Source organism: Lepisma saccharinum, chromosome 27, assembly GCF_977018435.1.
Source record: "Lepisma saccharinum chromosome 27, izLepSacc3.1, whole genome shotgun sequence".
In the NCBI taxonomy this organism is placed as follows: Eukaryota; Metazoa; Arthropoda; class Insecta; order Zygentoma; family Lepismatidae; genus Lepisma; species Lepisma saccharinum.
The window spans coordinates 57,902,691-57,916,333 of record NC_139255.1 but is presented as its reverse complement, the minus strand read 5'-3'; the positions used below and the strand labels follow the sequence as shown (position 1 = coordinate 57,916,333).

At 39.7% G+C, this 13,643-nt stretch overlaps 1 protein-coding gene across 1 annotated transcript in view; it reads right to left on the bottom strand.

The window, feature by feature from the left end:
• Positions 1-446: 446 nt before the first annotated feature.
• The window catches only part of LOC145980272 (uncharacterized), a 28,733-nt gene continuing 15,536 nt past the window's right edge, over positions 447-13,643 (bottom strand). The window contains exon 3 of the mRNA XM_083113279.1: positions 447-549. Within this exon, the coding sequence (XP_082969405.1) occupies positions 447-549 (103 nt within the window). The remainder of the gene's footprint in view (positions 550-13,643) is intronic.

The window sequence follows — 13,643 nt, the reverse complement described above, 5'->3', positions numbered from 1 at the left end:
TGGCGTCGTTCCATTTGAGTTTTGTCTTAAGTTTAATCTGTTGAACATATGAGTGAAATTACTAGAGATTATGTAGAAGGACCAGTGAAACATCAATGCGAGAGAAGAGCATTGCTGCTTCCATGGTTTCCCACATCATTTTTAGAAGAAACTTACAAGCAAGAAGAACCAGATGAAGAGTTGTTCATACAAAGTAGAGTGAATGAATCTCTTCCAAGTTTAAATGAGAGTTGCTTTAGAAGCACATGGAAAGAAAGAACTGAAAGTATTTTCAGATTATACTTACATTAATCATTATTTGAATGATTCACGATTCCAAATTACTTCAGCAGAGTATGAGGCAGACATTTTGTGGTACACTAACCACTTCAAGGAATATAAAGAATTATGTGAAACTGCTCCCAATAAATTCATCTACCAGTTTCCATATGAACATGTTATAACTGTCAAGGACTTGCTGTGTATAGTGTGCCGAAGAAAGGCAAATGAAGATGCAGGTCGGTGTCACTCTGAAAGCCTGGAAACTTCTCCATTATGGTTTCCAACAACCTACAATTTACAAACTGAGCTAGTAAAATTTGTCAGTTACTTTCAGAACAGAGAAAGGTTGGGTTTGAATAATCACTGGATAATCAAGCCATAGAACTTAGCAAGAGGTCTTGACATGCATATAACAAACAACTTTATACACAGAGACTAGACAGTTTGATGTGGGATCCGAACCACCATGTGTCTCCATAGGGTATCGAACCCGGGACTGCTTGATTACAAAGGAGGTCTACATACTGGTTGGGATACTACTTTAAACTGTAGGACCAGTCCCGATTAGCGTTTCTGTTCATAAAGTAGACTTTAAAAGCAAGAGCTCAAACTCATCAATTTCATCAACTCATCTTCACGTTGACGAAAGTGGCAGAAAGGCGACGATAAGTAAGAAATGACGACAAAACAAGATGGCGGACGCAAAAACTTCGGCGCCTTTTCGCATATGTTATGGAACCTCCAATCCAAAAATCGGTTGTAAATGGAGCAAGACGTATAATTTTTAATGTTAATGAAGTCCAGGGACTCGACAGAAATAAGCCATGTGTTCCCATCTAGCATATAATCGAAGCAAGCACCGCAATTACAGCCACACGCAGATGGATGTGAAAAAAAACGAATCCTTGGCATTGCGGGTGTTAAAAGCCCCTCTCAACAATAAAGAGTTCACGAAAGAAGGAAATGGTGTCGCTGCGAAAAAAATGACCTTTGCGTGTCCTTCAGACTGTGCGTCCGGAATATTACTTTTTGATAGTCATGAGAACTACGTAACATTATCCACGTGACCGAAGGAAAAATATTATTTCATTGATGGTAGGTCAGGGAAGAATATTACGTGTCTTCAGTGTCACGAAAAAGGATGTAATTTACGTGCATTACATATTTTCAGGGTCATCAGAAGCAGCCTAAAAAAGCTCGTTGGAGTTATGTGTGGAGCAAGAGTCCCTTTTTGTCCTGGCGATCATGATCTACGACAACAGTTTGCCAAACCGAGGCTCGCGAGATGTCTTTCAAAGGTCTTTAAAAGAACCGGCTTCAGCGTATCATGTGAAAAAGACAAGTCCCCGTTTCGCCCAATGGTTTACGGCACGAGACAATCACATTTGGCATCAGTGTGACGCTTTAAGCGAAATGTAATTCCCGTTTCGCCTATTCTTACTAAAATTCTTCATGGGAAGTGAAACTACGGCCATGTCCCAAAGGTGCAAGGCGGTCTTGAAGTCGTGGACTGGAAGTGAAAGTCTTTCGAATTGCACTTCGACTGCAGCGCCAAATACGATCAGTAGATGAAACTGAGGACACGTTGTTTTCCCTGCGTTTTTAAACACTTGTTTTTCACCATAGAAATCACATAGCATTTGCAAATGTTCTTACACATACATTTCCACACATTAGAAGAACTTTAACCAACAACTTGCTGGCCCATAATGTATATTTAACATGTATTGCTGGCTTTCTACCTCCGTGATTTCAAACAAATGAGCAACGAGTGCAGAAATCACGTGACCTACTCAGCAACGATCTGTGCTGCGAGCTGTGCACTTGCGTACTTCTGTTCTTGGCGCTTTCGAACTGTACTACAGTGTTTCCGGCCATAGAATGGACTTGGAAATTCTATTCTTGTCTTTTCTGTGGAAAGGCATGGATGGTCACATGAACCGCTGAACCAATAGGCTTTGTCCAGTTGCCGTGGTGAGGGGAAATTCTCATAGTATTCTGCGTTGCCAAATTTTTCGTTTCGAGTCATTCTCCAAACAGGTGGCATCCCTCAACAAGGTCAAACAGGGCAAAGCTTAATGCAAACGAATGTGTCTCCAATTCCCTGCCTACCTCTCCCTGAAATGCGAGCGAAGGGGTCATGTTGACAGGAAGAGGTGTCGTGCAAGACTAAAGAAAAATCAGGCGTGTAGCAACCGGTAGCAACACCGCTTCCCCCCCCCCCTTGAACTGGAGGCGGAAAGTCTGGGTTTCCTCAAGTCCGTTCTTTGGCCGGGCGGACTTTATGTGACGTCACTCCGTCAAGATCATACTTCAAGTCTGTACTTTGTAGCAGAGCTTAAGAACAGAAGCACGGACGCCCACAGAGTTGGGCAAGGGGGAACAATGTGTTTTCGATATGCAAAATTTTATAGATTGTTGTGCTGAGAGAAGTTTAAGTAAGTCAATAATTTGTAGTTTCTGTGCATAAAATTAGTACAAAATGTTTCAAACTCCATGATAGTGCTTTAGCACCATGTGGTCCCCGTCCCCACAGCTGGCATTTTTAATGTATACTTTCGTCGTATTAATTTTGTAATGAATTAGTTGTTTCCTGTCAATGCTGCCAGGTATATATAATCTTAAACTGTGTCAAGTGATGCACCTTCATTGATGCATTTCGAGTTCTGTGCGTGGAACAGGGTGCGAAATCCCGGGGGGACAGGGCGAATTTCCCCACCAAACTTTCCCAGGGGGGAGAGTTTTGGATCTAACAACAAACATAAACAATTAGTTTGGGAGTCGAATATACTTTTACTGGAATAATATCGAAAACATACACAAAGAACGGACAACAGAGAGCCTCATCTCTAAGAACACTGAATCCAGCAGAAATCCCCAAAACACAGAAATTCGTCCTTGTTATTTCTTCTCCATTTCTCATCGCCTTTCGTCAGCTACCGCAAGTTATATACATATATTAATAAAACGCACAATAGCATTTAGATGTGAATCTTTTTTTACAGGAAGCTATTATGTTCTTAATGTCTCTTAATTTTTGCCTCCCCCCCTTAGTCACGCAAATCATTGTTCATAACATTTGTACTCGAATTTTGACTGAAGTCGAAGGACAAATTATAATATAATTAGATTATTTAATAATTGACATATTTAATTGTGTATACATACATCACACACACATTATATTATATTATATATATATATATATATATATATATATATATATATATATATATATATATATATATAGTGTGTGTGTGTGTGTGTTTGCTACTTCCTCCCATCAATCAACAGTGATTTCGCACCCTGGTGTGGAAGCAAGGGTCTATAGAATTGATATTCCCTAACCTTTACTGAACCTCTGCAATGGTTTGATTCCCTGTTACGTAGATATTTATCATGGTTTTGTAGCATCCATTGTGTAGCACTGATATCCAAGAACTGCGAAGGTTCACGGGTCGAAGGTCCAGGACGACCTTAAGTTCCAACTGACGCCTCTGCACGGCTTTTCGAACTCCGTACTAACCGAAACTGGGTCATTTCCTTGAGGCAGATCAGGACAAAAACATTGAGCTGCGATAAAGGCTGGTGGGGAACTGACCTTCCACATCTCGCTCGTCACTTGTTTAGAATATAAAAAGACTTGTATTGTTTTTCTGGTTTAGTTTTGTGATGGAATTTCGGAAGGGCTTCTGCCAGTGGCGTAACTAACGACCCTGCATGTTCCGAGACTCTGGAGGGCCACGGGGTGTCAGAGGCCTCCACATGCCAGAAAAATAAATGAAAAGATTTCACCTAATTTTTCAAGCGTATTTTACTACATTGCTGTGAATTTTTAGTATCTGCTTTGACTTGCCTGTGTTACATTTATGAAACTGCATTTTCTTTAGATGTTCAGAGGCCTCCCCGATGGCGCAGTGATAGCGTCTTCGCCTTGTAATCAAAGGGTCCCGGGTTCGATACCCGGTGGAGGCACAAGTGGTTCGGATCCCACTTTAAACTGTTTCAGTCCCGATTAGCCTTACTGTGCATAAAGTGGACTTAAAACAACAAATCAACCAACCAACTTTAGATGTTCTGAAATCTCTTCAAATAACCTGACGTTGACTTAAACAATAAATAAAAGAAAGGAAGGCGCAAAGTTCTGTGGAAGGTCGGCCCCCCAGTCCCTGGTATAACTCCGGCCCTCTGGATTAATTCCCCTTGTATTATCCTTTCCAATCTCTCCTTCCACCTCACCCCGGGTGCCAAGCGAAGAGATTATATTTGCGCCGGAATTACGAAAAGGGGTTCACATAACATTTATATTTTTAGTCCCTGGTTCGTTACACATGTACAGAAAGTGAATAAAGAATTGGTTTAAAATTGGTACTGTAATTCTTGGAGTTAATTCAGCAAATCATAACATTTCTAGTAGGATTATATGGATTTATTATACGTTGCTATTATTTACATATTTACAAAGTGTTTCCATATGTGCATTTACATAATCAACCACTTTCCTTAATTCAAGCAAAGGCGTACCTATGGCCTAACCATTTCATTAACACAGAGTTAGCCTAACTATCTCTGTGGCCTACCCTCGACTTACTTGATATTCCGACTAGTCTTGCGTTTCGTAACGCAGCTTCCTCCTTCAGCCCGCTAGGCATTATGATGCGACTCGGCAATATCTTACAAATGCAAATCTTTTGCTAATTGGGAAACTTGGAGATTTCAAACAGGGGTTGGCTTTACCAAATGCTACATATATTTTCCATCATTAGTTTAGCCACCATAAGTGGACTAAATTTTCGAAGTAGGTTCCTTAGCCAAAATGATACATTAATTTCAGTCATCAGTCCACCATAAGTGGACAAGATTTTGGAAAATGTTCATTTGCCAAGTATTATATTTACTTCCAATCATTCAGACCAGCCACCATAAATGGACAAGACTCGAGGAAAGGTTCCTCGTTGTTTCGACGGCGGTAAAAAACTGTTTTTCTCTAAAGCCCAACTGGCCTTTTTTATAGTCGGGGTAAATGTCCGTGAACGTGGACCCTGTAGAGCTGGAAAATTCCACAGCAACGGTCTTTTGAAAGCCAGCTCCCCCACTGGGAAGCTAAAAAACAGGGGAATCTAATATCCAGCAAAAATCACAATTCATAAAGCACAATTCATCAAACAAGAAAAAGGAAAACAGAGAAGAGGAAGATGAAGGGATTATCAACGAAGTGAAATGTAAAGAATGTCAGTGTGAACATGGAGAAACGAAAAAGAGGCTGAAAGACAGGTTGAAACAACATAGGGATGATGTACGACTTAAGAGAGAGAGAGAAATGCGATATTTAAACACACGAGAGAAACAGGACATGACATAGAGTGGGATGAGGCTAAGCAGATAGGAAGGGAGAAGAGAATACTAGTGAGAAAATGGAAGGAGGCCAAGGAAATAGAGAAGAAAGGTGACGCAATGAACTGGAATGGGGGACTGAAGATAAACAAAGAATGGAAGAAGGTGTTAGAAAGAGTGGAAAGGACAAGAGAGAAAGAGGAGAGAAGAAGGAAGAAGAATGAAGGAAACAGAGCGTGAGATAAAGAGTCCAACCACATTCTCTTTCAGGTGAAAGTACAGTTGACAAGGGAAATCCACCTGCTAGAATGTTCCAGAACAACTTTCTAATAGTCTGGAGGGGAGTAATGTTTGTGTATATATATCGTCCTGTTTTGTACCTTGTTACATTTGTACTTGGTGCAGAGTCTGAAGAAGACCTTGCTAGAAGGTTGAAACGTTACGTTTAGTTTATGTTTTATAATAAAATAAATTTCTGCCTTGGTCAGCATATTGAGTTTTTCATTTCATGGAAACATGGCTTAATGGTGTTATAATTAAGCACATACACTTACATGCAATAATAACACAAAAGTACACTCATGGAAACATATTACTTAACCCTACACCTTGTAGCTCGCCAGCAATTAATTAATACAATACACCAAAACCAATAATGGTCAATCCGGCCATTACAGTTCGCGCAAAATTTTGATCAAGGGTGTGAAACAATAGGTACTAACAGCAACAAACGAAACTATGCTTCGGAAAGAAATTAACGATGTAAGGATTCTGTGAAATAGTTTGATTGATTTGTTTGGAGGGCCTCCCCGATGGCGCAGTGGTGGCGTCGTCGCCTTGTAATCAAGGGGTCCCGGGTTCGATACCCGGTGGAGGCACAAGTAGTTCGGATCCCACTTTAAACTGTAGCTCCAGTCCCGATTAGCCTAACTGTGCATAAAGTGGACTTAAAATAACATATCTATCAATCAATCAATGTTTTGCTTCTCTCCTCTTCCACTTATGGCTAGGGACGGGAAGTTTTCGTTTTAACAATAAGACCGAAAAGATGAGGAAAGCAAGCTTTCGGTGTTGTTGAATGGCGAAATAACTCGAATTACGACATTTTTTCAGAATAATGCCGAATTTTGCACCTTAACGCGAAAAACGCCGCGAAATATTCATTATAAACTGGAGATCACAGTTCTTCTGTTAAAAAAGAACAACCTGAAGCGCTATTCTGTCATTTGCAGTCTAGCTGGTGATAGTTCGATTCAAAAGAGATTGTCACGCCTTTATTGTAGTTTGTCGCGGACATGGCTGACAGTGTTTCACCTCGTCTAAAAATAGAATTCCCTCGGGGGTATATTCCCAGAAGGAAATTTTGCAGGAACGGGAATTTTTTTCAGGGAGAAGCACCTGTTGTATTTTCGAAGGGAAGGGGGTATGTGTGTGTGTACACCCAACAGCGAAAGAAACCGTAGGCGAATTGTCCACCATCATTTTCATTCGGTCTGTGATACACAATGTGATGACAATGAATTGAAATAATGACGTCAATAAACAGAGAACAATGCCTGCTTCGAACCAACAAAGTTTCATTCCTTAAAACAATACAGGATGTAGAATAAAAAAAGTAATGAAAATAGAGGTGTACAATTTGCGTACCATTATCTTCGCCGCAACCGAATTGCGCACACTTGCGCACAAATCTCACTGACCTGTTTTGCGCACAGATTTTGATCGAACGTTGCCACTTTGATAGCTTTAAAGTCTGTGCGCAAAACTGTTTTTTTCTTTAGACAAAAAGAGAGAGAGAGAAATTAGGAATAAAATAGTAAATCATACCAATTTACTCAAACTCAAAAGTTACGTTAGGTTATAAGGTTAGGTTAGGTTAATGACTGCAAAAACACATGTAAGTCCACACACACACACAAAAACAAACACAACAGAAGTGAGAACGGCTTGAGAACATTTTACATCTGACAACATCGCCTCATTTTTTTGTGCGCAATCCTGTACATTGTGACAGCTTGTCAACGGCTTATCAGATACCACTGATAAAACCGGAAAAGTGTGCGCAATCCGGCTGTAGCCATTATCTTTGTCATTGACTGTACACAAATCTGTATTTTAGGTCGCAGAGGGCATTGTGTAGGATTATGTTCAATGATGTGGGTGTTATCATTCAATAGACATTTCATATTTTTAAAAAAACTCAATATGCTGACCAAGGCAGAAATGTATTTTATTATAAAACATAAACTAAACGTAACGTTTCAACCTTCTAGCAAAGTCTTCTTCAGACTCTGTACCAAGTACAAATATAACAAGGTACAAAACAGGACGATATATATACACAAACATTACTCCCCTCCAGACTATTAGAAAGTTGTTCTGGAACATTCTAGCAGGTGACTTTCCCTTAACTGTACTTACACCTAAAAGGCTAAACATTTTCTTCCATCTAGAATGTGGTTGGACTCTTTATCTCACGCTGTTTTTCCTTCATTCATCTTCCTTCTTCTCTCCTCTTTCTCTCTTGTCCTTTCCACTCCTTCTAACACCTTCGTCCATTCTTTGTTTAACTTCAGTCCCCCATTCCAGTTCATTGTGTCTTCTTCACCTTTCTTCTCTATTTCCTTGGCCTCCTTCCATTTTCTCACTAGTATTCTATTCTCCCTTCGTATCTGCTTAGCCTCATCCCACTCTATGTCAAGTCCTGTTTCTCTCGTGTGCTTAAATATCGCATTTCTCTCTCTCTTAAGTCGTACGTCATCCCTATGTTGTTTCAGACATATTTAGTGTCTGATGAGATGAAATAGTTTTTCAAATGGAAGAAATTTGGTCATTTCTCACAATGGTAAGCCATACTTTTTTTGTCATTAAAACTAAAATTTGTCTTTATTTTCTAGAACCAAAACAATGTAAAAATCTTAAGCATAAGAAGAACTGCATGTAAAAATAACCGATTTTAAATTAATAACACCGAATTTTGCTCTAAACCGCGAATAATAACAGAATTGCAGTAAAAACTAACATCGAAATTATGGGGGAAATAAAACGAAAACTTCTACTTACGGGCTAATCGTTTAGTTGAGGCTGAAAAGGCGGTAAAACGAGATTGCAGAAAGGACAATCATAAATACACATGGATAGCACACAACACAAGTTTCACAGAGAATTATACTGGCCGTGTCCGGCGTGTATACGTGGAAGAGAGGTTGACATTTTGGTGTCTGCGGAAAGCGCCACTTCCTTACAATCTTGTAAAATACATATTGTTGCAGCAAAAGTGAGCAAAGTGTCACTTCAATATGGCAAGCAATGGTTCAGTTTTCTTCTGTTTGTAATGCTTTTCCTTTTTCTTAACACAGCTATATCTCTGAATCAGAAATTGGCAACGTAATATTAGTTAAAGACATTTAAGGGTAGGAATTCCTGTAAGGTTCTACGCCAAACGGTTAGCGCTCTAGCCTTCAAAATGCAACATACCAAGGAAAAAGATTTAATTGGATCCAGTAATCTAAACTGAATTTAATTCATATTTGTCAAATATTACTCTCTATGATTATGCTAAAATTTATTTATTAGTATATTTTCTAGATTATATATTAACTAGTATAAAGTTCAAAAAATTAGAACGACATTTACGATTAAAATTGTTGGGATTGGGGCATGATTTTTTTTAAAATATAATATATTACCAGGTCGTGGTCTCATGAATGTTGAGCTCAACTGACGTTCATCATTTTACAAACTTGAAAATATTTATTTGGTTTGTTTTGCTTCGCTTTTATGCCATTTTTGGTTAATCGCGAACATGAGGATGAATGATGATACGATGGAATTGATGAAGGCACACACGCAAAGAACACCTATGCCCAGACTTGGATTCGAACCCGGAACCTCAGTGGGCTGGCTATCAGCGGAGATCGGCAATCCTCTCTACATATCTGCAAATTCTTGGCATTTGTCTAAGAGCTTGTCAATCTCGAGGAAGCCGCTGGAAACTGAAAGAAAAACCTGTTACGTAATGAGTCCCTCGCGTGTTGGCATGGACACGCGAAGTAAACAAACAAAAAGCGGTCTTCGAATCACGATGTGTCCATGTGGGAGAGTTTGGTTGGAGTTGGTGTTTTAAGTCTACTTTATGCACAGATAGGCTAATAAGGACTGGACCTACAGTCTAAAGTGGGATCCGAACCACTATGTACCTTCTGGGAGAACTCTGAAATCTTTGTTTATATATTTTTCATCGTCCACCATCGGAACAATTTGAAATTTCTTGTGGTATATGCGTAAACTCTTAAAAAAAATAGGCAACTGGGATGCCACCAAAAGTGACCTAACACCCTAATTGGTGTAACAAGACACCAAAGATGGTGCTAAACAAAACCATTTTTCATTAACACCAAAAAAGAGTTTCCTAACGCCACCACTTCTGGTGCTAACTCAGTTCTACATTTTTTAGTGCTCGCACCAGTGCATAATTGAGAAATGGCTTGTTAAACTATCTACCAGTTGTGGGGTAGCAGGTAAAGGTTTATCCACTGGCGCAGAAAAGTTTTAGATTTCGGGGTAGGCACAAAGTGCAACCTACACACACTAAAGAATTTGGCTATTCAATAATACATAGTTGCAGAATCTAGCACTGCCAATAAAAAGTCAACATTCACAAAATAATTTTGACTTTTTTTAAACATGTTACAGCTATTTTCCAAGATAGTTTTCGGAATAGTTATCACAGCGTAATGGTAACGTTATCGCCTTGTAATCAAAGGTCCCGGGTTCGATACCCAGTGGAAGCTCACAGTGATTCGAATCCCACTTTAAACTGTAGGTCCAGTCCCGATTAGCCTTACTGCGCATAAAGTGGACTTAAAACACCAACTTAATCAATCAATCACAGCGCGCTACGAAACCAGAGGTTCCGGGTTCGAATCCCGGCCTGGGTGTTCTTTTGCGAGTGTCCTTTCATCAATTCCATCATATCATCTTTCATCTTCATCTTCGCGATTAGCGAAAAATGAAAGAAAAGCTGCTAAATAACAAAGATACAAATTGAATCAGTAATCCTGGTTTCATTTAATTTTCATCGCACGAAAATTCTTCTCAACACTCTAGGACAAAATCTAAACACATCTACTTTTTTCGGAATCTAGAATATCAAAACTTTACACGCTGTTAAAAAAAGTTGAGCGGGCCTAAACTGAACTGAACGTCGATTACGTGGTCATATATATTCCATTCACTTCAATTGAAATTACAGAAGTGGTGGAATTCGAAACAGATTTGGAGGAAGTGAGGACAGGAAGATATACGAAGGCCAACTAACCTACGACAATTCGAAAAGTGGTGGTTCTCGGAAAGGGGAAAAAACGACCTCGGATATTGGACGCCTTCCTGATCCTACATAGATACAGTAGAAGCACCAAACGTTCTCTTTAGAAATTGAAATATGGACAAATGAAAACAGATCCGGTTTAGAATATTACGTAACGCGCATACAGCGGTATTGTCGGGCGTCAAGGTTGCGTTGGAGAATGGACCCGAGGGAGATTTAGATCTGTGGCGGGAGATGGCCCCTCACGCACTCTTCCTAATCTCTTTGGCTCCGTACGAACCGGAAGCGGACGACGGATATATGGCGCATATCGGATTGAATACCTTTCTTCAAAAGACAATAGCATGATGGGAGGTTAGCAAACGGTCCCGGGTTCGAATCCAGGATACTTTCTCGCTTCCTATACTATTTCGGTTCTCTCATGTCCACTGGCGGTGCCAGGATCTGAAGTCAAGATTCCATTTCACATAAGATGTATGGACTGATTGATTTGCTTTATTTTACTTCGCTTTTTGTGCCACTTTTGGCTAATTTTCGAAGATGGGGATGAGTGATGATATGATGAAATTGATGAATGGACAATCACAAACATCCATGCCAGGCCAGGATTCGAACTCTGGACCCCAGGCGTCGTAGCGCGATATGCTAACCCTTCTGCCACGTGGGGCGGCACACACAATACTTACTATTTATTTTCATTTATGCAGTTGAATTGAATTGTTATTTTAAGTCCACTTTATGCACAGATAGGTTAATCGGGACTGGACCTACAGTTTAAAGCGGGATCCGAACCACTGTGCAATGTGCCTCCACAGGATATAGAACCCAGGACAGGACCCCTTACTTAATGTTTCAAATACAGTACTGAAAGACCAGTTTATACTGAAACGTGAAGAACAATAACAAGAAAAGGCACAATACAACCCAGTCAACAAGGTAATGTTGCCACAACGTCGTGGCAACGTTAGCCCCTAACATACCTAACGTTGTTACAACGTTGAATGTATGTTGATACAACGTTGTGTCAACGTTTAAGGGTCATTTTTTTCAACGTTGCTGCAACGTTGGTTGACAACTTTGTCACAACATATACTGAACATTATGTGCAATGTTAGGTATGTCAGGGGTTAACGTTGCCACAACTTTTTTGCAACATTACCTTGCTGCCTGTGTAATTTATGAATATAACAATGCATATTTAAAATATGGTTATTTCACATGGTAAGCCATTTTTGCATATAAGATATATATTTGTAACGTCACAGTTTTTCTTTTCCTGCTCCACCAAAATAGGCAATTGTTAGTCTGGAGATTGTGATGAATTAACCAATCTCTAACTTCACCTGGTAATCAGTTTATTCTTGCAGTACTTAGCTCCTGAATATATAGTCTGGAATAAAAATATTTATCATGGGAGTTTCACTTGTATTCAACACATTTCATTTTCTGATCTTCCTTACAACTTCAATATTCACACATCTTTCGAAGGATAATAAAACACATTTTTTCACTAATTACAATCGAAAGATTCCTTATTTGTGTTACTAAAAGTTATGTTTGTTTGGCATTTGAGTCGCACTGCCATCTAGTGTACGCTGTAGGAAATATAAGGTTTGGTGGTCAGTGCACACACAAATTCAGATTAAACAAAACACTCCGATCTGACGCTTGTGGCGCTCATGGTGGTGATCATCCAAACTAAAGCGTATTCAATGGAATGTTTTTTGCAACGTTGATGCAACGTTATCACAACGTTGTTCCCCTACATACAACATTCATCATAAATACAATATTCATACAACGTTGTGGCAACGTTAGTGCGTTGACTGGGAAGATATGGCAGAAGAAAATGTAAAAATTATGCATTCTTAACGATTGTCGGAAACTATGTTCTGGCAAGATAATTGGAGGCAAGTTACATGAAGGGGCGGCTATAGCACTGAAGAGGGGAGAGCCTTGTAGTGGGAATCTGGAAGAGATACGTTACGAGTTGGTTGTGTAGATATTCGTAGATTAAATATATTGAACGGAAATTCTCTTTTAATTTTGCTGTTCATGATTATATGCATTTTTTTTTTTTTTTTTTTGCGAATTTTAACCCCTCTAAATTCACCCCTGAATAAAATCATACGTAAGAGACATGGAACAGCCGGACAGCTAAATGCAATGCAACACAATATAGAACGCTTATGCTATATCTTGTGCATGTGTACCAGCAATGCAATTGAATAAAGAAATAAAACTTTTTCAAAGTTTAACGTGAGAGTCTATCGCTCAGGCGAGAGAAAGGCAAGAACTGAGGCTAAATTTGAAACACATCGAGCGAGGTTAACAGAACTAAAGACGGTCTGTCCTGTTTATTGTTTGGCTTTCATTGCCGATATCCTTGTTTTCCTTCCCTTCGGAAACTCCCATCTAGAGAATCGAACGACTGAAGGGGAGGGGAGTTGTGATTTTGTTACGCCAGGTGGCGCCACGACATCGATCGCAGGGAAACCTGTTGCACGCGAAAACGTCCACGCCCTCCGCGAGTGTGGGGAGAGGACTGGCTGCGACATCTGTTGGCGGCTATCGAAACTGCGTGCACGTTACAATTGAGCAAATGTCATCCCATATACCGGGTGTTTCAGAAACAATTGAGGGATTACAAAAATTTATTGCAAGTAAACTATTGAATTTACGTTAATGAAACCAGTCCAGAACGATCAAGGAACGCAAA